The 27,749-nt window shown below is 46.3% G+C and overlaps 1 protein-coding gene across 3 annotated transcripts in view; it reads left to right on the forward strand.

Moving 5' to 3' along the window:
* The window catches only part of smg1 (SMG1 nonsense mediated mRNA decay associated PI3K related kinase), a 58,308-nt gene that overhangs the window by 15,844 nt on the left and 14,715 nt on the right, over positions 1-27,749 (forward strand). The window contains exons 15-42 of one of the 3 annotated variants that reach the window (XM_085351265.1): positions 1,675-1,836; positions 1,994-2,112; positions 2,198-2,285; positions 2,403-2,504; positions 5,561-5,701; positions 5,952-6,178; positions 6,359-6,558; positions 7,334-7,495; positions 8,226-8,380; positions 8,494-8,627; positions 8,843-9,154; positions 9,419-9,560; positions 12,433-12,583; positions 12,834-12,954; positions 13,379-13,624; positions 16,557-16,711; positions 17,400-17,535; positions 18,818-18,962; positions 19,126-19,264; positions 20,213-20,431; positions 20,553-20,733; positions 21,757-21,918; positions 22,285-22,499; positions 22,634-22,788; positions 23,840-24,062; positions 25,561-25,807; positions 27,114-27,349; positions 27,457-27,702. In XM_085351265.1, coding sequence (XP_085207391.1) covers positions 1,675-1,836; positions 1,994-2,112; positions 2,198-2,285; positions 2,403-2,504; positions 5,561-5,701; positions 5,952-6,178; positions 6,359-6,558; positions 7,334-7,495; positions 8,226-8,380; positions 8,494-8,627; positions 8,843-9,154; positions 9,419-9,560; positions 12,433-12,583; positions 12,834-12,954; positions 13,379-13,624; positions 16,557-16,711; positions 17,400-17,535; positions 18,818-18,962; positions 19,126-19,264; positions 20,213-20,431; positions 20,553-20,733; positions 21,757-21,918; positions 22,285-22,499; positions 22,634-22,788; positions 23,840-24,062; positions 25,561-25,807; positions 27,114-27,349; positions 27,457-27,702 — 4,921 coding nt within the window. The remainder of the gene's footprint in view (positions 1-1,674; positions 1,837-1,993; positions 2,113-2,197; positions 2,286-2,402; positions 2,505-5,560; positions 5,702-5,951; positions 6,179-6,358; positions 6,559-7,333; positions 7,496-8,225; positions 8,381-8,493; positions 8,628-8,842; positions 9,155-9,418; positions 9,561-12,432; positions 12,584-12,833; positions 12,955-13,378; positions 13,625-16,556; positions 16,712-17,399; positions 17,536-18,817; positions 18,963-19,125; positions 19,265-20,212; positions 20,432-20,552; positions 20,734-21,756; positions 21,919-22,284; positions 22,500-22,633; positions 22,789-23,839; positions 24,063-25,560; positions 25,808-27,113; positions 27,350-27,456; positions 27,703-27,749) is intronic. The other 2 variants (XM_085351266.1, XM_085351267.1) reach the window with 2 other exon arrangements.

A 27,749-nucleotide genomic window follows, 5' to 3' on the forward strand; every position in this document is an offset into this window, starting at 1 on the left:
GGAGTTCGGAGAAGCGATGGAAAAAGACTTTCGGACCGCCTCGAAGAGATTCAGGCGACTCAGGAGGGGAAAGCAGTGTTCCACCTGCACTGTGTATAGTGCGGGTGGAGTGCTGCTGACTTCGACTGAGGAAATCGTCAGGCGGTGGAAGGAGGATCTCCTCAATCCTACTGGCACATCTTCCGTGGGAAAAGCAGAGTCTGGGGATGAGGGGCATGACCCGCCAATCTCTGGGGGCGAGGTCACTGAAGCAGTTAAACAACTCCTTGGTGGCAGAGCCCCTGGGGTGGATGAGGTCCGCCCCGAGTTCCTGAAGGCTCTGGATGTTGTAAGGCTGTCTTGGTTGACATGACATGGACAGAATTTCTAGGTGTAGCCAAGTGGCGGAGGGCTTTCACTTCGGTGGCCTCAGAATCTCATCTCTGCTTTTTGCAGATATTGTGGTTCTGTTGGCTTCATCAGGTGATGGCCTCCAGCTCGCACTGGAACGGTTCGCAGCCGAGTGTGAAGCAGTGGGAATGAGAATCAAGACCTCCAAATCTGAGGCCGTGGTTCTCAGCCGGAAAAGGGTGGAGTGCCCACTCCAGGTCGGGGATGAGTTCCTGCCCCAAGTGGAGGAGTTCAAGTATCTCAGGGTCTTGTACACGAGTGATGGGAGGAGGGAGCCAGAGATCGACAGACGTATTGGTGCTGCGGCTGCAGTGATGCGGCTGCTGCACCGGTCCGTCGTGGTGAAGAGGGAGCTGAGTGTAAAAGCGAAGCTCTCAATTTACCGGTCGATCTACGTCCCTACCCTCATCTATGGCCACGAGCTGTGGGTAGTGACCGAAAGAACGAGATCGCGGATACAAGCGGCAGAAATGAGCTTCCTCCGAAGGGTGGCTGGCCTCTCCCTTAGAGATAGGGTGAGAAGTTCGGGAGGGGCTCAGAGTAGAGCAGCTGCTCCTGCACATCGAAAGGAGCCAGCTGAGGTGGTTCGGGCATCTGACAAGGATGCCCCCTGGGCGCCTCCTGGGTGAGGTGTTCCAGGCATGTCCCACCGGGAGGAGGCCCCGGGGCAGACCCAGGACACGCTGGAGAGATTATATCTCTCGGCTGGCCTGGGAACGCCTTGGTATTCCCCCGGATAAGCTGGAGGAGGTGCCTGGGGAGAGGGAGGTCTGGGCTTCTCTGCTTAGGCTGCTGCCCCCGCGACCCGGCCCCTGCATAAGCGGAATAAAATGGATGGATGAATGGCCCTCAGGTGCAGCGTCCTACCTGTTCAGACCAACTGGTTTCTTGGCTGTGACCCAGGTTTGGTGTGGACGTCTACTGTGGCAGTTTAGGCTTCAGCTGTGGTGGGCCTGTGTCGTTATACGGCCACTCTTCAAGTTAAAGCGTTGAAATGTTACCACATTGGAGGACACGCAGCAGATGTCCAAGTGGTTGTCATGGGACATTCTAACAGTAACAGTGGAAACCCAAACCTGATTAATATTATATGGGTGGTGTTGTAAAACTAGCTGAATGAAGAAAGTCAAGTTTGTCTCTGTCACTGAAGATTATTTGAGTGAACTGTGAGCTGTGTGAAGGTTTGGCTCCCAGACCAAACTGAAGGAACGCTTAGTGTCTCTCGATGTTCCTGTTTTATGGCTGCTTCTCTAATCAGATGACCTCCTCTGTCTCTGTTCGCAGGCACGATCACTTCATCTCATCCAGCTTATCGTCGTCTTCTCCCTCTCTGTTTGATGGTGCTGTCATCAGTACTGTAACCACGGCAACTAAGAAGCATTTCAGCACACTGCTTAGTCTTCTTGGAGGTCTGCTGTCCCGGGAGCATCTTTACCCCGAGGCCAGGTTCTCTCTCCCCATTTTTAACCAAACACAGCTCAGTGTTTTATCACTAAATGTTCACTGTTTAGCTAAATGACTCATTAGCTGTCTAACGATGACTGTAAACCAGATTGAACATATTGGATACAGCTATTATAACAGTCTTATGTTGGTATGTTAGGAAACTGCTTCTCACCTGGGCTCAGGAGATCTCTCTGCTGATGAAGAAGTCGGACACCTACAGCCCCCTCTTTTCCCTGCCCTCTTTCAACAAGTTCTGCAGAGGGATTCTGGCTAACGGTGAGAGTAAACTCCAGAATTGTGCTTTACACAGGCTTCACCACTGAGCAGGATGTTTAATGCTGTCCTCGTTTTCTGTGGACAGCTCTGAATGAAGATCAGGGTATCTGCCTCCAGACCTGCCACACTTTACAGGTCCTTTCTTCATCACTGTCTACTGAGCTGCTGCAGAGGTGAACGGCTTGCTTCTGACCTGCACGTATATGGAAGCATATGATGCCTAATGTTTGTTCTCTTGTATTAAAGCCTCTGTGTGTGTGTCTGTGTGTTGTGGGTTGGGGGTGTCTTAGGTGTACAGATGTGTGCAGAGTGCAGTTGGTCCACTCGGCCATGAGGGTGAGGCAAGCTTATGGTAAACTTCTCAGGACAATCCCTCTTGATGTGGCTCTGAGGTAAGACTTGCTGCACAGCTGTACCACTGCACACTTGATTCATTCACGTGATTTGACATATACATGGTTGATGTGCTGTTATTAGCAGTGGATGTCTTCCTGATTGCTCTGGTGTGATATAGAGGCATCACCCAGCATCTGATAGACTAACAAGCTCCACAGTCTTGTTCTTGACGTCGGTTCATGCTCAGTAGGATGAAATGTTTTGGATAATTTGCCTTTGGGATGAAAGCTGTGGTATTCGCCATACAGCAGAATATATCCGTCTCTGTGACCACTACAAAACACCAAGTTCAGACTTGGGCCAGCTATGAAGCATTTGGTGCTACAGCAGCTGTTGGCTCCTGGCTATACAGAGCCTAAACTCTTTGAGCTCCACTTTAATGAAAGGCAGTCAATAAACCTGCTGTTACTTTGGCTCGTTTTCCTGTATCTAGTAGAGCAGGGGTGGCCAACCCGCGGCTCTCGAGCCGCATGCGGCTCTTTGCCTGGTTTCATGCGGCTCTTACGTTCATATCAAAGTTTGTGTTTTGTGTTTTTTTTTGTGTTGTTGTTTTAAAATGTGCACGTTCGCTTCGCTTGAGTTCAATACGGTATTTTCATCAAATGGCCATGTGTGTGAGATGAAAATACCGCAAAGTTTCCCAGTAGGAGCAAGTTTGCCCTTAAAATGGCAAGGAAAAAATACACAGCAAAAAGAAAATATGAAGATGAACACAGGACGTTTTTAACAGAGTGGGAGAGTTTATATTTTTTTGTTGAACGCAATGGCAAGCCATTCTGCCTTATATGTCAGACGTCATTAGCGCATTTCAAAGCTTCAAATCTTCAGCGCCACTTCAGCTCACTCCATGCTAACATCGACCAGAACCATCGACCCAAAAGGGACTGCACTTCGCAAGCACGAGTTGGCCACTTTGAAAAGTCAGCACATACAGTTTTTCCAAAAATTTACGAAGCGGTCAGAGACCATAACGCTCGCATCCTATCAGCTGGCTTGGAACATTGCACGGGCTAAAAAGCCATACAATGAAGGGGAGTTCGTTAAAAAATGCCTCAGTGACGTTGTTGAAATCTTGTCTCCTGAAAACGACAAATTAAAACGCGTGGTATCAGACGTCCAACTGTCCCGCCACACTGTTGAACACAGAATATCGGACATTAACACGGCTATTGAAACACAGTTGCACTCTGACCTTCAAGCATGTGAGTATTTTAGTGTCGCATTGGATGAGAGTTGTGATATACAAGACAAGCCTCAGTGGGCAATATTTGCACAGTCTGTGTCAAACGATTGTGTGATCAAAGAAGAGCTCCTGGATATTGTGCCATTAAAAGACAGAACCCGTGGCATAGATGTGAAAGAAACCATGATGGCTGCATTTGAAAAAGCAAATCTGCCCATAACGAAATGAACTGCAATAGCCACGGATGGAGCACCAGCCATGATGGGATCTGTGAACGGGCTTGTGGGGCGGTGCAAAGCTGACCGAACTATTCCTGACTTTTGGAATTTCCACTGCATCATCCACATGGAGCAACTCGTGTCTAAATCATTGAATTTAGATAACGTCATGAAGCCTGTGATGGAAATCGTCAACTATATCCGCACACATGCGCTTAACCACAGGCAATTCAAGAATCTCATCGCTGAGCTGGAGCAAGGGCTTCCAGGTGACCTGCCGCTGCACTGTGAGGTGGCTGTCAAAAGGCCAGGTACTCTCTCGCTTCTTTGAGCTTTTGGATGCCATGAAACTGTTTATGGAAGAGAAGGACAAGGACTATCCCGAGCTCTCGGACCTCAAGTGGATTATGGATCTGGCCTTTTTGGTCGACATGCTGTGTCACTTGGACAGACTGAACCTGACCCTGCAGGGTAAGTTAAAAATGCTGCCTGACCTGGTGCAAAGTGTGTTTGCGTTTGTCAACAAACTGAAGCTGTTCAAGACACATATTCAAAAGGGAGATTTAACGCATTTTCCCACTCTGCTAAAAGCCAGCGGGCAAGTCACCAGCGCTGCCCTGAGTAAGCAAAGAGCCAGATATGCAACGCTGATTGAAAACTTGCACGAAAGCTTCGTGACCCGGTTCCATGATCTACAATTGAAAAGGCCACACATTACGTTCCTCGTCGACCCATTTAATGCAGAGACCGGCTGTTTGAAAGTCTCGCTAGTCACAGATGAAGCTGCGGCTGAGTTGGAGATGATCGATCTTTGTGAGGAGGACCAATTGAAACCTGCTTTAAGGGAAGGGACCATTGAGTTCTGGAAAAGTATGCCAATGGAAAAATACCCCAATGTCAAACGGGCTGCGCTTAAGATACTGTCAATGTTTAGGTCAACATACAAGGCAAGGAATACCAGAAGTCCCATTAAACAACATGCATTGTAAAAGTAAATGCTATTGTAGATTATTATATTTTTGTTTGTGGACTTGGTTGAACTGAGAGTTTGTGTGTGTGAGACAGTGCGCACAATTGTTGAAAATGACTGGCCTGTGGTTTTAGTACTGTAGGAGTCATTATCATATTGGTGTGTGACATTTACAATAAATCTGGCTGAGCAGAATGTGTGTATATTGTGACTGGTTGGCCACCCCTGTAGTAGAGTGTGGGTCTGGCTAATGATTAGCTAAGGTTGTACCGAGTCTGAACAATAAGTGGTCCTGGTTAATAACTACAGACTACTACTTATACAGAGTTATTACTTGAGTTGAGTCTAACTACAACCCGGCAGGTCCCAATTCATTAACCAGCTGCTCGGCTAACGCTGTCTCACAGCTAATGTGAGTGCAGGTTGTTGCATCCTGCCTGACTGCCATTTTTCAAATAAATTAAATAGTTTTGATTAAACGTATGAAAGGGAGCTCCGTGTTTTAACCAATCTGTACTATTCATCTATGACTCTCAGAGCTGCACACTCACAAACGGCATTGCTTTCATCAGCACTGTCATAGTTAGGGGACAGTTGGTGTTAGATTTGAACCGCAGTTGTGACCCATCAGGAGATCGGATGCATGTTCTCAACATATGCGTGTATATTGCTTGTTCACAGTAACCACAGCCATCCTGAAATGAGGAAGATCTCTCTGGCCATTCGCCACCACATGAGCCATGCTCCGAGCAGCACTTTCCACCCCCAGGACTTCAGTGACCTTATTAGCTTCATCCTATATGGCGTCCTGCACCGTGGAGGGTAATGGCACAGTGACAGCTGCACAGAACTCTGAGAATGTCTTTTGTTTTACAGTCTCATGGTCATTTTTGATCTTTGGTAGTCGTGCTGTGGGTTTACACAGATGTGTGTATCATGACGATTTTGAGTCAACTATAGTGAGAGATTCACGTCAGGTCTGCGTAATGTAAGGGAGATCTGTGATGCACGCTTGGTTTTATGGAGGATAGGACTTGTGATGAATAAAGGTGGTCATGTCCTGTATCTACAGCAAGGACTCCTGGCTGGAGCGCCTGTACTACAGCTGCCAACGCCTTGAGAAACAGGATGGCCGTGGAAGTACAGATGGTAGCAAGCCAGACGTGGTGACACGGGCACTGCTGAAAACAGAGGTGTTGCTATGGCAGTGGGCAGTGTGGGAGGCTGCACAGTTCACCGTGTTATCCAAACTCCGAACACCTTTGGGTCGAGCTCAGGACACCTTCCAGACCATTGAAGGTAAAGTGAAGAGTTCATGTGACTGCATTCACAGTAATTGTCATTTACTTTCAAGATCTTTTTTGTAACCTCCAGAAGAGGTTTCTCAGATACATACAGATGCTGTCTGGTAAAGAAATAAAACTGGGACAGTTCATCTAAAGTTCTCAGACACAAACCATTTTCTCTGCTTTGTTGCAGGTATGATCCGGAGCTTGGCTGCACAGAGTCTGAACCCCGAGCAGGATGTTGGAGCTTGGGCGGGCAGTGGAAGTGACAGTGATGGTCACCACTTAAATCAGCTCCGCCTCACTTTGCTGCTTCAGTACCTGGAGAACCTGGAGAAGCTCATGTATAATGCCTACGAGGGCTGTGCTAATGCTCTGACAGCTCCACCAAAGGTACGCAGACAAACTCCACGGCTTGAAAATGAAATAGTTTAATATTTTGACACTAAAGGAGATGATAGAGCCTCAGAGTTTTATCATTACTACAGGTGTCCTTGAGTTTTGTGATAAAGGAAAAAGATACTGAGTCACAGTTTATCAGTAATTTATAAGTGCAAACAAAATGTATGAAGGGCGTTTTTAATCTTTTGTCTCCAGGGAGTGATTGTCATTGCTGACAGATTGGCTAAGTCAAAGATTGAATCTGCTAAACCTTACATATAGCCTCCTCTATAATGTCACATAATAAAATTGAAACAACTATTTTCTGTCTGGGATTTAGTGTCCTGGATCGATTGACGATTCATTGTTCATCCTGTTCATAGCCTGTACATACTTATAGTTATAGCATATTGTAACTGTAACTTCGGTCGTTGCTGTGCTTTTTTTGGAAATCGAATTTCCCAGAGGAACCCACCCGAGGGATTAATAAAGTTCTATCTTATCTTATCTTATCTTATCTTATTCACAACATACTTCATACCGTGTACATTATAACATACCATAATAGACCCATTTCTGTAATATACTTGCATATCTATATTATTGCTAATATATATTGTAATATATCTATATCACTAAAGCACTTCTGGATGGATGCAAACTGCATTTCGTTGCCCTGTACCTGTGCATGTGCAATGACAATAAAGTTGAATTCTATTCTATTCGATTGATTAATAATCAGTCGCTTGTATAAATGATCACGCATGCCTTCTTCGCCACTCCTCAGGGAATTCGGACTTTCTTCTACACGAACCGTCAGACGTGCCAGGACTGGCTGACGAGGATCCGCTTGGCACTGATGAGAGTTGGTCTTCTGTCTGGACAGCCAGCAGTAACTATTCGCCATGGGTTCGATCTGCTTGCAGAGATTAAAAACAGTGGCACTCAGGTCTGTGTTAGTAGAATATCCTCTCTGTATTAGATGTAGTAGAGATGTATATACAGTGAAAATATTCATATTACTTCACTTGTTTGTCATGTTACAGTAATCAGCACTGAATGTAGTACACAGCTGCAGTGCTGTCAGAGGCTTAGGATGCTAGCCACTGGATTTAACTAGCTGAGGTCACCATGCTGCACAACCCTTCTCCTCAGTTCACTGACCATCTTCCTGTTTGCTGATGACATATTTAACATCTGAGAAATCTAACATAGCGTTCTACCTTAAACTGCCAGCTCCGCTAGAGTTGACCAAAAGGAACTCTTTGACCTGACCCTTCGGTCATGTCTGGAGGAAACCAGGTACCGCTTATTACCTGGTCAATACCATCCCATCTTCCAACAGGACAACAATCCTAGGCACACAAACCAAGATAACAAGAGAGTGTCCCAGCCAGAGTTCAAACTTGATCTGAACTGAACAGATGTGAAAATGGCTGTGCACCGAGGTTCTGCATAGAACAACGGGAGAAACTGCCCAAAAATGAGTGCCGAGAGGCTGTAACATGACCAAATGTGGAACGAGTGAAGTGCTGTGAATAAGTGCTGTAGTAGTTCTGTTTGTCTGTGCAAATGCTGAGTGTTAGATTAGGCGGTGTATCATTTGACCATCCTACAAATACTGTGGTAATAAATAGTGTCATCTGTCTGGGTGAACTGTGGATCTGTGGACTTTAAAGGGTCCAGAGCTGGAGGTGCCCGTGGTGTTGCTTGTGGAGGCTCTGTTGGAGTTGCATTGTCCCGAGGCCATCCAGGGCTTGGCAAGTTGGAGTGCCTCAACTTCAGGCAAGAGTATGGGCTGGTTGTCATCGGTTGCGCTGCAGGCTGAGGGACGGTAAGGACTGGCACACTAACCGATTATCCTCATGGTTCACTGAGATACTCATTTGTAATAGATTCATGTAGTTTCATTGCTGTAATCAACTGTGCATATGTTTGTATGTGCAGGTTTGAGAAAGCAGCCCAGGAGTATCAAGACCAACTGTCTGCAGTTACAGGGATGGACTGCAGCATCAAAGGCTCTGACTCCTTCATGCTCAAACTGTCCAGCAACACAAGCAGTCCAAAACACTGTAGCAATGGTAACTAGCAAACATCCCCTTAGATCGCAGCATGTTTATTTGTTCAGCTAGCTTTCTAACTGTTCCTGTAGCACAGCTGTGAGGCACACAGCCACTGCAGGTAGGCTGTGCATCACCCGACTCTTAGAAACGTGTGTTTTCTGATGCTTTCTTTGTTTTTTCATCTTTCCTTTAAGTTTCACTGATGCTATGATGCTTGGTGTCATTTTCAACAGGTGACAGCAGGAAGACGGTGTTACTGAAGTCGAGTGAGTGCTCTCCAGAGGTGCTGAACTTTCTGGCCAACAAAGCCTGTCAGTGTTATGTGGCACTTTGTGACTGGGCTTCTGTTAAGGAGTGGCAGGCCACTGTCAGCACCCTCAAACAGAACTCGACCAATCCAGTCAGCATCAACCTGAAGACAGATTTCAATTACATCCATGCTTTGAGTCACTTTGAGGAGGGCGATCTAGCAGAATGTGGGGTTCAACTGGAGCTGCTGCCTGGAGAGGATTACACCGCTCTTTCTGGCAGTAAGGACAAACTGGGTAAGTGTCCTTACTGCCCCGAGTCTTAACAGACGTCTGGATTGTGACTGAGTTGTGCATTTGCAGTAAAACTGGTATTTTTTCCCAGAATGTAATGTAGGATTTTCAAAGTAAGACCACAGGTATCTGCTAAAAGGCTTGGAACATTTTGAATCTCAGTGACCTTGACCTCAAGGTCAGCTTTTCTGAAAGTCAGATTTATACCATGGGACCCATCTACTGGTGGCTGCTAGTATTTCTAACACTCTTTGTGCTCAAATTTAGATCTGAAAAGGCTCCTGCCCTCAATGAGTCCAGATCCAACTGAGCTGCAGAGAGCTATCGAGGTGCAGCTCCTTCGCAGCGCTGTAAGTGCAATGACCAAAGTCAGCGAGCAGCAGGATCAGAGAGCAGCACCAAACTCAGAGTGAGTTCATTTTTTATGGGTCAATCATTGTCAAATGCCGTACCAGCTCTGATTTCAAGGGGGAAAAACCCCATTAGGGTAATGAAACCCTTCTTAATAGGAGAACTGCCACATTTTAGCTTTCTATTGTTCAGTTTGCTCAGAAAGTATTTTTGTGATAAAGTCGGGGCGTTTCAAGCCTTTTCTGACGGCTGTAGCAGCATACACACAACAGAAAACCGAGCAGCCATGTAAGACAAAGCGTAGAAACAGAGATGTAAAGAGATGATTATTGAGATATAAATACAAACCCAAATATTATTATAAAGGGACACAAGTGTGACACTGTTTCTGGGATGTTATCAGTGCACTGTGTGCAGGCATACATTGTTTTCTATATACAAGAAGTGCAGTGATCGACTCCCAGATTGCAGCCAGACATCAAACGTTAGAACATTTTCTTTTTGTTATTGGTGCAGATAACCACAACCCAGTAAGATTAAAGGCTCTTCTAAACTGATTCCAAGTTTTAACTGTATGAATTACACCTGGGTTGAGTATACGGTCTGAGACTGGATGTTTGGAACCTCGTGAGGCTACAGGGGAGGTGCGCACAACTCAAGCTCCTTCCAGTGACTACCAACTGGGGCTGATGGTATCCCTCTTCACCAGTACAATAATATTAATACTCTAACATTTACTACCCAATAATATATATAATATGAATTTTGGAAGTGACGTGCGTTTTTACGTATCTTTGGCAGCTTTTTATTCCATATGAATGTTGATTTCTGGCTGTTACGACTGGACAAGAAAGGTTTTGTTAAAAAATGGGGACACTTAAAGAAATCTAGGATGCGAACACATGTTGATAGAGTTGTTTGTTCCTCCTAAAGTAAGAGGCTCGTTCTTTAGAAGAACCACTGATGATAGCAGAGGTGGATCATTGGACTTGTAAAGATCCTTAACATCACGTGGTACTCATAGACCTAAACACTTGGATTTTCTGTGGCTAATCTTGAAAGAGTTGGATCCAATTTGTCCCTCGCATGCAGAAGGGCGGGGCCTTAACTCATTATTTTGAATATTAACTTCATAACCAGATATTTCTCCAAATGTTTAAAGTAACAACAACAAACGAGGGTCTGATATAAACAACTTGTCATCTGTATGAAGAGAGACTTTGTGCTCTGATCTGCTGGATCCCTTTAATAACGTTCATCATTAACTGAATCCGTGACAGAGGGCAGCCGTAGCACCCACTGGGAACAAGTCGATCCTATGGCAGACAACCGAATCTCCACGGCGTTGCAGAGGCGTGTCAACCAAGGCAGCCCTACAGCATCCAGGACCATGAAGAACTCATCCACCCCCAACAGCCCAACTACCTACAAGCTAGTAGTTTGACTGCCTCAATGACCTCGCACCTAATGATCAGCAAGTAGCCGCCCTCATCCACAGACTCTGCTCCAACTATTCCCTCCACTGCCTCCAGTTAACTCATTCACTGCCATTGACGTCTATAGCCGTCAATTGCAGTGAATGAGTCAATGGGTTTAACTCATTCACTGCCAATGGCTGGCAGTGAATGAGTTAAAGGCAGCATCACCCCATCCACACTATATTTACACTGTGTGAGTAGAGCATTGCTTTTAGTCACCTGACAATTTGCCAGAATTGCTTAGAGTCCGACCAAAAGTCTTGAACTGAACTTCTTCCACACCCAAGGTTGGGAAGGAAGATGCTGTGGACTGGGCCGTCTGTCAGACAGGGCACCGACCCTCTGTCACAGATCTGTTGTCTCTGTTCTGGAGGGTCCCATTTAGGCGCACCGGGCCTGTCCAGTTTCCTCTCACAGCAGCTGATCTAACTCATCAGCAGGGCGTGATCAGTTAACAGCTCAGCTCCTCTCTTTGCCTGAGTGTCATAGCAAATCCGTCAATGCAACGCCAATCTAGGTCTTGTAGTTTCGTCAAGTTTCCCAGTAGAACAATGGAATCAGTTCTAGGAAAACTGTCATTCGCTGCATACTTGCAGTCAGGTGGTCAGGGACCTTTCCCTGACCTGAAGCAGCAGGGAACCAAAGTCCAGCCCTTCTCCTGGAGACTGTGTGGTCTCACTCGTGCTCCCTGTCCAGCCCTGCCTCCAAGGTGTAACGACTCTGCGCTATAGTGCACACTTCTTTCATCTAGGCCAACACGCTTGTTCCCAGCATTGAGCGCATACGGTTTACTGAACATTGCTTTTGTTGCTTAATATACATTTTTAGTGTGTTGTATATGATTGTTGTTATTAATTAGGTTCTTTCGTCAGCAGCAGCAGTAGGTTTACACTCCAGACTGAAAGAATAAGGTCATATAGTAACAACCAGGCTTGGCAAACACTGATGTGTATATAGGTAAGGCAGGTGTTGCTGGAATAAACTGGATGTGGTTCCTTCAGAGATCTTTTTCGTGCTGCTACTTTGTCATTGCTCTGATGCCACCTTCTGTTAATTCTTTTGCATGACAGTGAAAACTGAGACGTTTTAAACCTCTAGATAAAAGAGAGCATGTTTAGCAGCACGTCCAAGGTAGGAGGGAGAGACTGACAGCAACAGACTGTCCTCTGTGCTCGTGTGAAAGAACTCTTTAGGCTGAAATGGGGTTAAGAGTGTAAATCTCATCTATCCTTGGTATGTTCAGTCCATTTCCTGATTCTGTAAAGTGAGACTGAACGACAGCCTCCATTCCAGGGCCAAAAAGGAGGAAAAAGTCGGTTAATTCTGGAGTCGTTGCAGAAAACGGTCTCTTGTCTGTTTTCTTTCCAAATGTTAATGTTTAAAATGTGTTACTTATTTTTAGCACGGTGCCATTTTCAGACTGGTAACAAATCGTGTGATGTGATGTTGCAGTACGTTGGTGCGTTGCTTGAAACAGACCGGACGGATCTGCTTGGGTCCCCTTCGCCTGTCGACCCTCACCCTCTCTGAGACCCTGCCCACATTTCCCACCCTGCAGCTCCACTCTACTGCCACCCTGGAGAATGCTCTCACTGGACAAGAGGTTCATAAATAAACTCATTTCATTTGCATCAAAAACGACTTTACAGTTGTTTAGTGTCAGTTTGGCACACACACACACACACACACACACACACACACACACACACACACACACACACACACACACACACACACACTTTCTAGGTTTCTAGCTTTAACTTCAGACGAAGTAGCTGCAATGAGCACCAGCTTGAACTGTAATTGTCCAGTTTAAAGAAACGTAGCTTATCTTCACCCTTTGTTCTTCACAGGACTGCGTGATTCCTCTGTGCAGTGAGGCTCTCAACTCTTGTAAGCAGCAGGATGCCCAGCTGTTCCTTCATGCCCTCAGATACAGCACATTTCAGAGACAACTCCTCCACAAACTTAAGGGTAACCATTGAGTCCTGTTGTTTCTGAGAGAATTAATCACACCTCAGTTTTGTTTCAGCAGCATCGAAGAAGAAAAAAACAATTTATGCGTGCTTCATAAATTGTCAGAGCAATTCTTCCAAGAAAGAAATGAAGCCACTTTGTATCTCTGAGGGTTAACCCAGGCGGTACAGTGGTTGGATGATCGGTCAGGCTGTCCAGCTGGTACCTCAGCTCGTCCCCAAAATAGCCTGAGCTTGGATTGGAGAAGAAGTTGGTTGGACCTGACCTTACTTTACAAAGTCCCAAATCCAGCTTTGTGCTGCAGACGTACTTTTTGCTGGGCTGAACGTGATCACTGTGCTGCATAGACAAAGGGCCGTGGAAACATGCTGGATGTATTTGTCCATGTAAACCTCTAACATTTCTCCTCATTCTTGCTTAGGTTACTCTTCCTCCACCGATAGCCACCTAATGGAGCTTTGTCTGACTGCTGTCAAATTTGCCCGTAAAAAAGGCAACATTACACTGGCATCTCGCCTGCTCAGACAGTTCAGTGACACACAAACACAAGAAGAGCAGGAAGAGCACCTGTGCAAGGCCTTCAGGCGTCTTAATCTTGAAGGCACCCTGGGGGAGAAATGGGGACCAGAGGTGGAGATAGAAAAAGCCAAAGTCCTAAGAACTGCAGGTGAGGGAACATCTTCATTACTCTACCTTACACTCCATTGGATGGGAAAAAAGGACCTGTTCACCTCGAACACACACACACACACACACACACACACACACACACACACACTCCAAACCCAGGAAGACCCAACAAAACGATTAAAATCAATGTAATATGATGAAAAATCCTCACTGTAATCAGTGAGGTGATTATTTAGAAAGGGCAAACAGCTGGGAGATCTGGGTCCAAGCAGCACCTTGGCCTAACTTTGTGCTTAAACATAAACTGAGGTTTTGGTTCCTGAACAGCTGATTTCGTTCGGTCGTCTGCGTGTTCACTCTGAGGTGAAGGTAGAAATGTGGAGCGCACATCAGAGACAGTTTACTGAGCTGTGATATCAGGATGGCAGCTGACTCTGTGTCTGCATCACTTTTCATTTAGTAAAAACTGTTTCTGCAGCAGTTTATGACAAATTTCATTTTTCAAGAATTATTCAGTGATCATTCACTGATGTGTAGTATACCCTCACTTTATTTATAGAGGGTTACTCAGACAACCTAAAACTCCAGGTCCTGTCCATATAAATGCACAGACTGGACACAAGGTATCCAGCTGCTGTTGTTCCTCTGAGACGAAAGACGGCGGCTAAAAGGCGCCGGTTCTATGCGGGGATTAAGCCGCACATTGATCTTCGTATGTTCTGGGAGAACTGAATGCACGACTGATGCTCTTGAGAGCTTCTCTCCTACACGCTTGACCAAACAGGCATTTGTATTTCCTCTGACCACTTTGCCACAGATAGCATGTTGGTGCCCTCTTGTGGTCAAGTGTGTAAGACATGCTGTCCCGGTGGCCCGTTACCTCCATGAGAAGTGAGCGAGGTGTCTGCATGGTCACAGCCATGGAAACGCGACTCTGCGGGCTGTGTAATAGCCGACAGCATTGCTCTGTTTTTCAGCGTGTTTAATGTTTTCATGTGTTTTACAAAATGTGACAGCGCTGTGGGCAAACTGCCTGGATGCACGTAACGGCACAGTTTTAATACAGAGTGCATGAAGAAGTGCTTGTAAAACAACACGGAAAACTTTGCATCGGTTTCCCTCGGGTGGCTATGGTAACATCCACCCAAAGACTGCTTCCCAGCCCGTGGATTCTTGAGAGCCCCTGCACCTTATCTACTTTAGGGATCCTGAAACGGTGCCACAGTTTCAAAGCCAGCATCTCTCTTTTCTCCTCACATCTCATCTCCATCTCTTTATCTGTTCTTCTGACGACTGCACCGGAGACATTGATCTTGTCAACAAGATCAATGTGAGGTTGGTGAGCCTGAGCCAGCGTGCCTGCTCCTGGAGAATCACCAGGCCTGTGGCTCTCCCAGTAGCCACTAATTTGTGGAGGCAGAGGACGTGGAGGACGTGGTCAGTGAAGATGCAGAGTTCTTCCCACACACTGGTGTCTGGTTTAGCTGTCATGTCCTCTGAGCCATTAGCACAGAGGGGGTACTGTGGGCTCTCGTTGACAGAGCAGCTGCTTTGTAGCACTTATCTGTAAGGAAGCGGCCTTCCTTCCAGGGGAGGGACGGGGCTATGAAGATGAAGACGACTTTGGGTAAATGATAGATGGACTGATTTTTGTATATGTAAGCTGCGTGCTTACACATATCTTGCATGTTGAAATCCAGGGGAGACGCCATTGCAGGTTTATCAACCTAGCTGGTAGCTGAGTGCTTTGCAGCCCAGCTGATGCTAGCCAGGGAGTTGGAGTCCACCTCCTTGTTGTCAGGCAGCAGGAACTGTGAGTCGGCCGACTCCTCTTCATTCTCGTTAAAACCTCCTCCCTGTTCTTGTAGCATCTCCTCCCATATGAACTCCAGCAGGGGAGAAACCCTCACATCCTCCATGTGGCTCCAGCAACAGGAAAGTGGTAGTGATGGTCTGTGGGTCTCATCTGCCCAGCTCACGCCTGGTGTTGCAGCCAGATCCTCAGGTATCTCCATTTCGCCTTGCTCTGCAGCAGCCACCTGACAGGTTAGCCTGGTGAGCTACCCGACTGTGGAGCAGTTTGTGTGGACAAGCCACGCAGTGGATACGATCATGAGTGGATCTCAAGGCAGCCTGAGCATGCGATGAACCTATGCATGCTCCACACGGGTGTGCATCTCAACCTAAAGTCTTTTTGCATCAAGGATAGTTTTCTAACTTCCCTTCCATCTTCACTGTGTACGGCTCTGGACCCTGTAGCTCCTCTGAAAAAGTGCTTGCCTCCGTGGTATAATTCTCAGATGCACGCCTTAAAAAGCAGATAACTTGGAAGCTGGATAGAAAATTGAGTCTCACTAATTTAGAAGACCATCATGTAGCCTGGAAAAAGAGTTTGCTGCTCTCAGTTAGAGAGAAGAAATTACTCATAACCTTCTCATGAATGTAAAATGATGCACAGCTACTTTGAATAGCATTTATATTAAACGCCTTTCCTCCAGTTGAATTTTACAGAGATGAGTTTGCTCGTGTGTGCGCTCTGAGTCAGTCATCAGCTGGTTCTCTTTGCTGAAGAAAGCCTGGCAGACCTGACCTGGGGTCTGCCAGCCTTCCTCTGTCCTTGCTGCCAGCAGCTGGAAGCAATAATAATGATAATGATGGTAAATGATGAATAATTAAAAATAATAAATCATTAATTAGTTATCAATACATCAGAAAAACAGACAGTGGCACTGTAGTTACGACAGATGCTGTGAGTCCACTTAGCAGAATAATTTAAAAAGCACACACAGTTTGACATCTTATAAAACAAATATGGAAGTTTCTCCCTTCAAGTCCCTGTCGAGCTGTTTAGCAGTAATGCCACTGAAACCAGAGATCCTAATCCAACCCTATTTTACAAAAACCCAGGTGTATGTGCAGAGCATTGATGAGGGTCCTGAGGCTCTGTTTTCTAAGTGGTTGTTTCTCAGCAGGTCAGTCACTGACAGCCATGGAGATGCTGAGCAAAGCTGCTCTGTCTTATTGCCATTTGGGGAAGAATGAAGGCGCCGCCTGCCGCTCGCTGCTGACACTCTGCAAATGGTTGCTGGCCGACTGGAAGGACATGACGCCTCAGCTCAAACAGGTTTACTGCTTTTTGGAATATTTGGTAATGATAATCACGTATGCAAAGAGCTGTGCCTAACGTGAAAGCAGTACAGTGAAGTTAATAGAACACAAGAACATTAAATGTAAGAATCGGACCAATGATGGGACCTAACCCTCTAACCTGCTTTGGCTCAGCTGATATTTGTCCTGGTTAAGAGAAGCAACATTTCCTCTGTTACTCAACTCTAAGTAAGTGAAAGCTGACCCAGGTCTGTGTTAAACAGCCAGATATGCAGACGCACAGCTTGTGGTGGTGCTGATTGTCTTCTCCACCAGAAGCTTCTGACGTGTCCAGGTTGCTGCAGAGCCAGCTTCCCTGATCACTTTATTCAGCCCACAAAGTGCACTCATCTCCAGCATTCTGAAGATTGTGTTCAGTGTTGGTGCAGGCGATCGGATTATGTTGCTGGGGTGGACAGGTGCTGCATATACCATAAGGAAAGTGAAAAGCCCAGGTTGTAATCCACCATGGAGGCATGTGCTGACCCCCCTTCTTTATTGTCCTGTTAAAGATATTTAACCAAAACATAAAAAATAGGGTAAAGGACTTCTTGAAGCATCTTTGACACATTTTAGAAAAGAATAAAATATGTCTAATATAGCAGATGTGATTGTTTGGATATATCTTTAAAATGCATGCTTTCAGGCTGTTAATGTTTTTGTAGGTGGTAAAGAAATCTGCAGCAGTGAACGCATGCAGCGCTCTGGGCAGCATGTCGGCTCTGAGCAGGAACATTGCTGCTCTGCTGGAGCTGCCCCTGGAGGATCAGGCCATCCCATCAGTCACTGCTGAGATTTCAGGTACCATTGGAACCTGATGTATTCACACAGGACTTCTCTGGGCTGCAGTAATGTTGATTGTCCCCCTCTTAACTCTAAATCAATGACTTCTCAATAATGCAGAGTTGGGATGTACCACTTTAATTTCCCAGTCTACTATACTACCACTCAAGTGTGGACACGCCTCCTCATTTAATGGTTTTTCTTTATTGTTACGACTTTCTACACTGAAGACATCAAATATATGAAGCAGCATATATGGAGTTATGTGACAAAGAAAAACTTAATAAATATATTTTAGTAGCCACTGTTTGCTTTGTTGGCAGAGCTGCAAACCCTGCTCTCAGTGAGCTTCATGATGTAGTCACCTGACATGGTTTCAGCTCACAGCTGTGCCTGTCAGGGTTCAGTGGTGGTGACACTGTTGGGGATTCATTCAAAATTGAAGGCAAACTGAACCAGCATGGCTACCATCCTGCAAACACACGCCATCCCATCGTTTAAATTCCAACAGGACGATGACCCCAAACACACCTCCGGGCTGTGTCAGGGCTATCTGACCAAGAAGGAGAGTGATGCAGTGCTGACCAGACAGCCTGGCCTCCACAGTCACCTGACCTCAGTGGAGATGGTTTGGGATGAGATGGAGCGCAGAGTGAAGGCAAAGGACCAACAAGTGCTCAGCATCTCTGAACTCCTTCCAGACTGTTGGAAACCATTTCAGGAGACGACCTCATGAAGCTCATGGAGACGCCGAGAGAGCAAAGCAAAGAATCTGAAATATCAAACTTGTTTGGAGTTATTTCCCACGTTTTTGTTCACTACATATTTCCACGTGTTCATTCATAGTTTTGATGGCTTCAGTGAGAATCTACAATGTCTTATGTTTTCTATTCCCATGTGAAGCACTTTGAAACAACTTCCTGTTTTAAAAAGTGCTATAGAAATAAATGTTACTTACTCATGAAAATAACAAAAACCATTAAATGAGACGGTGTGTCTGAACTTTTGACAGGTGTACGTCCATATTAACCTGACACTCTGTCCTCTTATGTCGGCAGTACATGTTGGCTTTTCTGCACATGATGAACACTTAAGATCTTTAAACTAAAAAACACTGAATCGTTTTGTTACACTTTCTTTCTCCAGTCCAACTAATCCCAGATAACTAGAAGTTAAACATGCTTCCCAGGCTCAGGAGGACAAATTACTCAAAATGATGAGACACCATGTACCTGCAGATGAATACTGAAATATCCACAACCCTCTAAAGTGTTTGATGTTAATGTTCTTCCCTGTACAGTCAATGTGGGTGTTGGAGAGCCAGACTTCGTGTTGGGTCAGCTGTATCAGTTGTCCACCAGTCTGGCTCCAGATGTGGCAAAGTCCTGGGCAGCCCTGGCCAGCTGGGCTTACCGCTGGGGCAGGAAGGTAGTCGATAATGCCAGGTTAGTGGACACACACACACACACACACACACACACACAGACACACACAGACACACACACACACACACAGACTGTTGTGTATGCTCTACTGGTCTGCGTAATGTCTTCGGTGGCCCAACAACACAGTGGAAACATTACTTTTAATGGAGCTTCTCCTCTTCAGCCAAGGGGAGGGACTGCCTCTTCTTCCTGGGGAAAAGAAGGAGATAGAGGAGCTGCTGCCAGCAACAACAAGTGAAGAAGACAAGGACATGATCTTCAGTATTTTGGGACAGGCCATGTGTCGACCTACTGGTATCCAGGTAAAGTCCTGAACAGCTGATAGCACGTACATATAGTACACTGGGCGTAGTAGCGCTGCGAGGACACCAGCTGCTGCCTGAGGCGTGTGGACCTGTGCTCGGGTTTTCTCTCCACCTTTGCCTCCGTCTCCAATGTGCCAGCTTCCCTTTCATCTACGTCAGCATCTGTGTTTTTAAAATACTGACTTGTGACCACGGCCGTAATGGTGTTTGACACATTTACCTGTTTATTTAAAAAAGACGATTGCGTCAGTTTCTGCAGTTGTGCTCGCTGCTTGAAGAGGCGATGGCAGTTGCGTAGTACACTTCAGTAACAGGCTTGGTCAGTACATATTACTGCCTGTTACCTGTGGTAATGCAATTTATAATTTATATATTCTGTATTCAGTTATGAAGGCTCTAATTGTTGGTTGCGAGCTGCCGCTTAGATGCTTGTATGTGCCCGGGGCTGTTGATGGGTCTGTATGCAATGATGGGCGTAGCTGCGGGAAGTTTATTGTTTTTTTTTTTGTTGATGAGTGAGTATAGGGGTGGGATTTAATAAGTTTTCTTCGTCCCACTCCTTTTTCAGGCAAGTTTTGTTTTTTGTTTTGTGTATTTTATGTTCAATATAGGTATTTGTTGTGCCTGAAAATGAATAAATAAATGAATGAATGAATGAATGAATGTCTGTCAGAGGTGCCATCAGCTCCTGTAGGCTGCTGCTGGCATATGTAGTGATCTGATCTCATGCACAGGTATACGTACTTGAACAGGGACGTCTTACACATTGTGGCTTGTACTGCTGTGTTTTGATGTTTCTGACCTCTGTCCGGACTCTTCTCACATGCTTTGTTGTGTTCGAGCTTGTATTCAGTGCACGCTTGGTGTTTTCAACAGTCATTGTTTGTATATTCTTGGATTCTTTTCTGCAGCCTGTGTAAACCCTGATGTTCTGCTTTATGTCAGGATGAGGAAATGGCTCTGCAGCAGGAAGATGATGAGGATGACATGGTGGACGTGATTTGGCGGCAGCTCACCAGTTCGTGCCCTTGGCTGGGGGAGGCCAGCCAGCAGGTTACAGATGGTCTGATCCGAGTTTGGAGACTGGTCGTGGACCGTATCTTTGGTCTCTACCGCATCTCCTGCCAGGCCTATTTCACCTTCCTCAAGCTCAATGCTGGACACGTGAGGCTGAGTTCCTAAAGCTGATGACTGTGAAACAGTGACTGCCATGTGAAGATCATGACATAGATGTAAGTGCAGCGCTTGGTTCACTCCCTCACTCTGTGTGTGTGTTTGGTTTTAGGTCCCTGTAGATGAAGATGACCCCAAAGTGCTGCTTTCATATCACAGCAGCAAGCAGAGCAATGATGACGTAATTGTCATGGCAACGCTGCGTCTCCTGCGTCTTCTGGTGAAGCATGCCGGTGAACTGAGAGAGGGGCTTGAGCTAGGCTTAGCTTCGACTCCTACGGCACCCTGGAGGGGTATGTCCTAATGCAGGTTTACTGTGTGTGTGTGTGTGTGTGTGTGTGTGTGTGTGTGTGATGGATATAATAGATGGGTTTTTCACTCATAGTTGAAGCTTACATACATTAAGAGCTCCCAACACTGGAGTGAAAACCTCTCGATTCCCTGATGGAAATTGATGGCAGTGAGGGGCAGATGAGATGGAAAAGAAGAGCATGTGAAGATGAAAACAAACACAGTGGACAAACAGTCTTGTCCGTTTGTAACAAACACCTTCATCATGATGTGAAGGCCACTGGTCCTCAGAGCCTGATGCCCTCAGGGGTCTGTCTCTTGCCCTGAAGTCTCTGACCGTGTCTCCCAACCCGGCCAGAACTGGCAAACAAGCACAGGGTGTCTGATCCACAGAGTTCACTGGGGGAAGAAGAGAAATTAAGTTAGTGGAAATGTGTGCTGTTCATGTGGTCAGGGGGCAGTCTGTGCTCTGTTGGCTCCAGGGTACCAAGTGACTGCTGAAAGGTTACTGATGTTCTGTCCAGTGATGCCTGGTTTACATAATGTAATGAATAAAAACAGCCACAGTGATAGGTTAGGGTTACTCTGCGAGTAATAAGGACATGAGAATATCTCTGTGGTCAAGCTCCGAACTCTAGAGCAGACCTGGGAATGTTTGGTCCGTGCTGTAAATCAGCGGTGTCCAGCCCCAGTCCTCGAGAGCTACCGTGCTGCAGCTTTTAGAAGCATCCTTGTTCTGACACGCCTGAATCAAATGAATGGCTTGTTATCAGGTGTTTGCCAAACTGGATGGCTGCTGAAGAGGAGATCCAACCATCTGATTTAGCTGTTGGAGTAGGGATCCATCTAAAAGCTGCAGGACAGTAGCTCTCGAGGACTGGAGTTGGAGACTCCTGCTGTAAACTCTTGTTTATGTCGGTCAGCCAAGGGTACCAAAAGACCACACTTTCAACATTTAGCATTTAGCTAGCCATAAAGTATGTACTTGTTGCTTTTCATGTACTGATTCTTCGTGTTGTCTTCAGGTATCATCCCACAGCTTTTTTCGCGTCTCAACCATCCGGAGGCGTACATCCGACAAAGCATATGCAGCCTGCTGTGCCGTGTGGCCCAGGACTCCCCACACCTCATCCTCTACCCTGCCATTGTAGGCTCACTCTCCCTGGGAGGGGAAGCTCAGAATGCAGGTAGGCTTACTTTTCTTTTCTTTCTTGTTGCAGCCATGTTCTCTCCAGCTGTTTAAAGAGTTCTACATTAATATCTCAAATATTTCACTTTGCTTGTTCACTCGGTATTAGTCATATGTGCAAGAAATGACTAATACATAGTCAGAAAAATAGGAGACTGTATAAAAAAATCCTTAGCAGTTAATGCAGTAAATGTATTGTTACTCCAGATGCATTTGTTTTATTTTGGTGGTATAAATGTGATCTGGCAGGTTACACTTAATATTCTGAAACAAGTCTGCATGGTTTGAAAGGGAGTCTCTGACATCAGACACCCTGTGCTCGTTTTTCTGACTTCTCCTCTCGATTGGTTAATTTTGCAAACAGGGAGCAAACTGCCGTCAGCTCTGCCTACCTTCTTGGGGAGCATACAAGGAGAGGACCTAGGTGTGGATGAAGAGGAGCAGCTTGGGAGTGATGAACAAGGCAGATCATCAGAAGAGCTGGCGACCTGTTCAAGTCAAGACCAAGCCATGATGCAGGACTGTTACAGCAAGATTGTGGAGAAGCTGTCTTTAGCCAACCCTAGCATGGTGCTGCAGGTAGAAGGCTGACCGCGGTTACACGTTTTGTATGGGGGGGGGGCTATACTGTTTATACTTGAATCAACTACAGCTAAAGTTCAGTTAAAAGAAATGTGATTTTCTCAAATGATTGACTTGTGTGTGCCGACCAGGTCCAGCAGCTGGTGGGTGAGCTGCGCAGAGTCACGTTGCTGTGGGATGAACTGTGGCTAGGTGTGTTACAACAGCAGCACATGCACGTCCTACGCAAGATCCAGCAGCTGGAGGATGAGGTCAAGAGAGTGCAGAACAATAACACACTGCGCAGGTGAGACTTGCTTTGACCTTAGCCTCAGGATAGGGTCTGCTTTTTTCTGTGTACATCGTTGTTTGAAAAAACATCTCAAATCAAAGCTAACCGCTGCTGGCCCACAGTTCATTTGGTGCCATGGAGCCAACAATAAGCAAAGGTCTCACTATGGAAAGTGCTTTCTTGAGTGACCAGAAATAGACCCACTAATACCAAATGGCTGTGGCTCAGGAGGGGTTTTCTACCAGTTGGAAGGTTGGTGCCCAGTCTGTCCACCTCAGTGTCAGCATGTGCTTGTAGTAAAAAGCACTTTGAATGTTCAGAGTAGAACAATGCTGCTACCATACACCACTTAGACGTCCTTCCCAACTCCTCGTGACCCAAAACAGATTCTGGAACCTTCAGACTTTCATCTGTTTTAGGAAGCATTTCAGGTCCAAAACACGATCTTTCAGACCTTGGTTGATATCACACAGATGGTACGCTCCTAGAATTCCTCAGCACCTTGAATTAAGAATGGTGATGTAACACACCAGTGCACAACTAGTCCGTTCATCCCGCATCGGTTTGTAGATGTGCACTAGTCGTTACTGGACCTTGCAGGTTATGGTTGCACTGGTTAGTTGTAAGCTGTACTTTCTTTACGTTTCTCTCGTATTTTCCTAACTGAGTCATCCACGTCAAAGGTAAGAACATCTGAACTCCACCCTCTTGTGCTAAAACTCTGGACTCCATTGACAGTCCATGTCCTGTAGTTGCTTCAATGCTCCCGGTCTCATCTGTTGTGGAACCTGTAGAACCTTAATCATTTGTTACTGGTGGTTTAAAAGTTCAGCGATGACATGATGAAAACCAGCCTGTGGAAAAGCTATTACCCCTCAGCTGTAAAAGGCTGATTTGGGGTACTGTCGTCACCCCGCTGGGCGAGCAGCGTGGGAGGTCTCAGGAGGCTGAGGGCTGGTGCTGGCAGTCACCAGTCAGTTGCTGATCTGTCTTTTTCTGTGTTCAATGAAAAGTAAAGTTCTTACTAGGCTTGTCTGATCTCCCAATACCATTTGTTGATCTGCAGGGATGAAAAGATCGCCATAATGCGTGAAAAGCACTCTGCTCTGATGCGTCCCGTGGTTTTTGCCCTGGATCATGTGTGCAGCATCACAGCAGCTCCGGCAGAGACGCCGCATGAATCCTGGTTTCAGCAGACCTACGGTGATGCCATCACGTCTGCCCTGGAGCGTCTAAGAAACCCCGTAAACCCGGCTAATCCAGCCAGTAGCTGGCTTCCCTTCAAACAGGTATGATGTGCTTTGTGTTAGTGATGACCATGGTTTTATTTTCAAATTATTCAAGTTCTGTAAGCTGCAGGGATAGCAATGGGAGCAGAAACTGATGAACAGCGTGTGACAACAGGTTCATTGAACAGGCGACAACAAGACGACCCTTAAAAATGCAGTGGTGGTGGTTGCTTACCTCATCCTGCTCACTGACTTTAGCTCGGTTTTGTGTTGTTAGTGTCACTGCTGATAGTGACGTGTTGTCCCACCTGCTGCACGTTCGGGCCAGCATGTCATCGTAAGAAGGCTTTGCTTTGTCTCCCAGCCAAGTCTCAGGACTGTGGAAGCCAAGAGATGGACTGTTAAACCAGGAAACTCAAACAGGCCAATAAAAAGGTTTTAACCCAGGGCCTGGTATTTGCTCCTTTGTTAGAGGGGGGCTGAGAGTAGTACTGCCAGAGCCCTGCAGCATGACATACCAACCAGTGGGCTACAGGTACCGTTTCTGATCAGGTGTAATGGCCTCACATCCTTCAGTGGAATCTGTTCACAGCAGAAACATCAGAACTTGCGACCCCACCACAGGTGCAGTGTTCCCTTCATGGACGGGAGCACCTGTGATAGAGTGGTAACAGCGTATGCTGCTTGCAGCTTAGTGAAATCATTTCCTCATTGCCTTTGGGGCGATCGTGGCTCAAGAGTTAGGAGTTCGCCTTGTAATCGGAAGGTTGCCGGTTCGAGCCCCGGCTCGGACAGTCTCGGTCGTTGTGTCCTTGGGCAAGGCACTTCACCCGTTGCCTACTGGTGGTGGTCAGAGGGGCCGGTGGCGCCAGTGTCCGGCAGCCTCGCTTCAGTCAGTCTGCCCAGGGCAGCTGTGGCTACAATGTAGCTGCCATCACCAGTGTGTGAATGGGTGGATGACTGGATATGTAAAGCGCTTTGGGGTCCTTAGGGACTATTAAAAGCGCTATATAAATACAGGCCATTTACCATTTGTCAACCTGGTGCTGGTGCAGAGGGCCCTGGTCTCCTCCTGGTCCAGGACTGTGTGCAGCTCACATGGCCATTGTGTCTGTGACGTTCCTGGAAGATGAAGGCGTTGATGTTCCCCAGGTCTGAGTCCAACTGAGAACCTCTGGGCCATCGGTGCGTCTGACTCTGCCAAAAAGCACCACTGCCCCCGAGCTCGCTGATGTCCTGGTTCAGGTCTGGAAGGAGAGCCCACTCAGTCTGCACATTCAGTTTTCACTTTCAACTACATGTGATTTCAAATCCAGCTCTCAAACGGTTGATGATCCACCGAGTGTCATTTTGTCCTTAGCAAACTGTGTATTTGTGTGCAGTGTGTGTTAAATATACACAGGAATTGTTTCCCCAGCACCTGTGAAGATGTACCTGTGTATGTAATCTGTTATGTTGAGATGCATCACTTCCACAGATGTAGGATCCTTGATATTTCCATAGTTTTATATTGTGTAGCTGTTCCAAACCTGACTGATGTGCTGTCTGTGTTGGACAGATCATGATGAGCCTGCAACAGCGTGCTCAGAAGAGAACCAGCTATCTGCTGCATCTGGACGAGATTAGTCCCCGCCTGGTTTCCATGACTACAACAGAGATTGCTCTACCTGGCGAGGCATCGGCATTAGATGCAGTGACCATACAGAGTGTAGGGAACACCATCACCATACTGCCAACCAAGACCAAGCCAAAGAAACTGTTCTTCCTGGGCTCAGATGGACACAACTACCCGTACCTCTTTAAAGGTGGGGAAACTCGGTCGCAGCAGCAGTCGTAGATGGAAACAGTCTTCTAAAGCTGCAGGGAACAGGAAACGTAAAAACTGCATTAGCATTCAGTTGGTAATATTGACAGTTGTGTTCTGTGAATAACTGAAGCCTGGCTTTTCTCATTTTTGTTGATTTTCAGTGGGCAGAGGAGTGCTTTGAAACAGATAAAGTAATGTTAGTAAAGTCATTAGAACATGAAGTATGAGAGAGGCACATCGACCCGTTGAGTCTGTAGTTTCTGAGAACATCTTCTGTGTTTGACGCAGTTTGAATGCAAGCTGTGTGAGTAAACAGGACAAATGAATATTCCCCAGCTGGCTGCTGGAGGTGGGGCCAGTTGTAAGGTGAAGCTGGTCATAAAGATGGTGGTACTCCACAAAACGTGGCAGTTGCCATGGTCACCCACAATTTGCATGGAAGACTTTTATCTGCAACGTTATAGCGAAATAGTGACGATGGTATTCCAACCAAAAAGTGTTTCCTGTAGCAGTGAGGCGCAGCTTTTACTTTGAAGGCGAAGGTTCTGTTTCCAGTTTTTATTGTACTTTGTTTTGCTAACAGTCGATAGTTAGCAAATAAGTCGTAACTGTGGCAGCCACAAGGTTTTTGGTGTAGCTAATTTTAACTAGTGACAACCAGCAGCAACAAGTGCTAACCAAAGGTTGGGTAATGCAGCCTTTGATTTATATATTTGCCAGTTGGTCCCCACGCCTGCGTGACAGATGCCTAATTTTATTTTTAACAAATGGGGTCCAAGCACTTTGAGACAGGGTCCTCCCAAGAGCACCTTTGACACTTGGCATTATAGTGATTGTTATTATAAAAAGGTCTGTAAGAAATCCAATTCTTTTTATTTTCATATATATTTTGTTTGTTTCATCATTCGACCCGCTGACCCGATGTTAGGCTCTCTAGTTGTTCGTTTCCTGCGTCACATTCAACGTACATCATCTGTGTGTAAACTCGGGGTCGCCCAGATTTGTATCCATGATTGAGTTTTTTCGAGTCAGCACGTACATGTGAAATACAGAACGTGAGAAAGAAACGCAGACCTGACAGAAGCTGGGGGTGAGTTGAGAGTAGCACAAACGTTTTCTGTGGGTGTTCATACTAAATCGTTTGTACAGTGTCATTTTACCAAGACAGAGTCGTCATTAAAAAGCTTTTATGTGAACCGCCAATGATCCCTCTGAGCTCGTGAGCTGTGTGTTGTGCGTAGAAAGCAAAGAGAAAAATGTCAAAGTTTCCTTTGTGATGAAATAGTGACTGAAGTTTCTCTCAGGTCTGGAGGATTTGCATTTGGATGAGCGCATCATGCAGTTCTTGTCAATTGTCAACACCATGTTCACCAAGATCAATCAGCAGGAGCAACCACACTTCCATGCCCGACACTATTCTGTCACGCCGCTTGGAACTCGTTCAGGGCTGATCCAGTGGGTGGACGGTGCCACGCCCCTCTTTGGCCTCTACAAACGCTGGCAGCAGAGGGAGGCTGTGCAGCAGGCTCAGAAGGTAGAGGTTTGTCTGCACTGTAACACACGGCTTTAACACTGGTCAGGCGGCGAGCGCTTTCTGGTTTCGGGCCCGTATTACTGGTTAGTGACGTGACTTTGTTTTCTGAGCAGGCCCAGGACTCCTTCCCACAGCAGCCTATACCTCCAGTGCCCCGCCCCAGTGAACTGTACTACAGTCGCATCGGGCCGGCTCTAAAGGCAGTGGGGCTGAGTGTGGATGTGACACGGAGAGACTGGCCTCTCAGCGTTATGAAGGAGGTTCTGAAAGAGTTGATGGAAGCAACGCCGTCCAACCTTCTGTCCAAGGAGCTCTGGTGTTCTTGCACCACGCCGAGCGAGTGGTGGAGGGTCACTCAGGTGCGAGGAGATGCATTCAAAGCGTTTCTCACCTTCTTCCTTGTCTC

Source organism: Diplotaxodon limnothrissa, linkage group LG4, assembly GCF_057381915.1.
Source record: "Diplotaxodon limnothrissa isolate DT_005_m linkage group LG4, D_limnothrissa_male_GT1.1, whole genome shotgun sequence".
NCBI classification, from domain to species: domain Eukaryota; kingdom Metazoa; phylum Chordata; class Actinopteri; order Cichliformes; family Cichlidae; genus Diplotaxodon; species Diplotaxodon limnothrissa.